We start from the raw sequence: 714 nt of genomic DNA on the forward strand, positions 1-714 counted from the left end.
GTCCAGGGGGATGATCCCTGCCCTGCTCCTGCTGGCCACACCAGTGCTGATTGAGTCCAGGATGCTGGTGGCCTTCTTGGCCAGCTGGGCACACAGTGGTTGATCCTAACTCAGTCCCATTCCTGGCTGCTCCCCGGGCAAGCTCTCGGCTGTGCCTGGGGATACTTCAGGTGGTTTCAGTTCCCCAGTTCCCTGTGCCTGGGGCTTCCTGGCTTCTGGCTCTGGGTCTGTCAAACACTTGGCTCGGGAACTGAGGTGGAATTCAGGCCATCAGAATATGCAGCAGCCAGCTCCTGTGCCAGCAGATTCCTTATCACCCCTGCTAAGCAGTCGAGGACTGTTTGTACACTAGTGACTTCTTGCACTTTCTCATGACTTCTCCTGCCTTCCCCTCTTTGCCAGCCTCTCGTGTTACCCTCCCACAGATTTTGGCTGTTTCAGCAGAACGTGTGTGCCACCGTGTTGCTTTTTACCAAGCACTAAATGCTTTGCAAAGGGAACTTTGCTTTCCTCAAAGATCTGCCTCTTCTTTTTAAGATGCTGTCTCTCAGCAGAACGTGTTTGCCACCGTGTTGCTTTTTACCAAGCAGTAAATGCTTTGCACAGGGAGCTTTGCTTTCCTCAGAGTTCTGCCTCTTCTTTTTAAGATGCTGTCTTACTCAACAACGTGGTCCAGAACTTCGGTATGCTGGATCTGGTCAAGAAGGTCCTGGC

At 52.5% G+C, this 714-nt stretch overlaps 1 protein-coding gene across 1 annotated transcript in view; it reads left to right on the forward strand.

Moving 5' to 3' along the window:
• The window catches only part of GMEB2 (glucocorticoid modulatory element binding protein 2), a gene marked incomplete at both ends in the record, with an annotated part of 6,319 nt that overhangs the window by 5,248 nt on the left and 357 nt on the right, over positions 1-714 (forward strand). Inside the window, one exon of the mRNA XM_008936292.1 lies at positions 648-714. This exon is cut by the window's right edge and continues 2 nt beyond it. Within this exon, the coding sequence (XP_008934540.1) occupies positions 648-714 (67 nt within the window). The remainder of the gene's footprint in view (positions 1-647) is intronic.

The sequence above is a fragment of the Merops nubicus genome, unplaced genomic scaffold (genome assembly GCF_000691845.1).
Source record: "Merops nubicus isolate BGI_N331 unplaced genomic scaffold, ASM69184v1 scaffold30672, whole genome shotgun sequence".
NCBI lineage: Eukaryota > Metazoa > Chordata > Aves > Coraciiformes > Meropidae > Merops > Merops nubicus.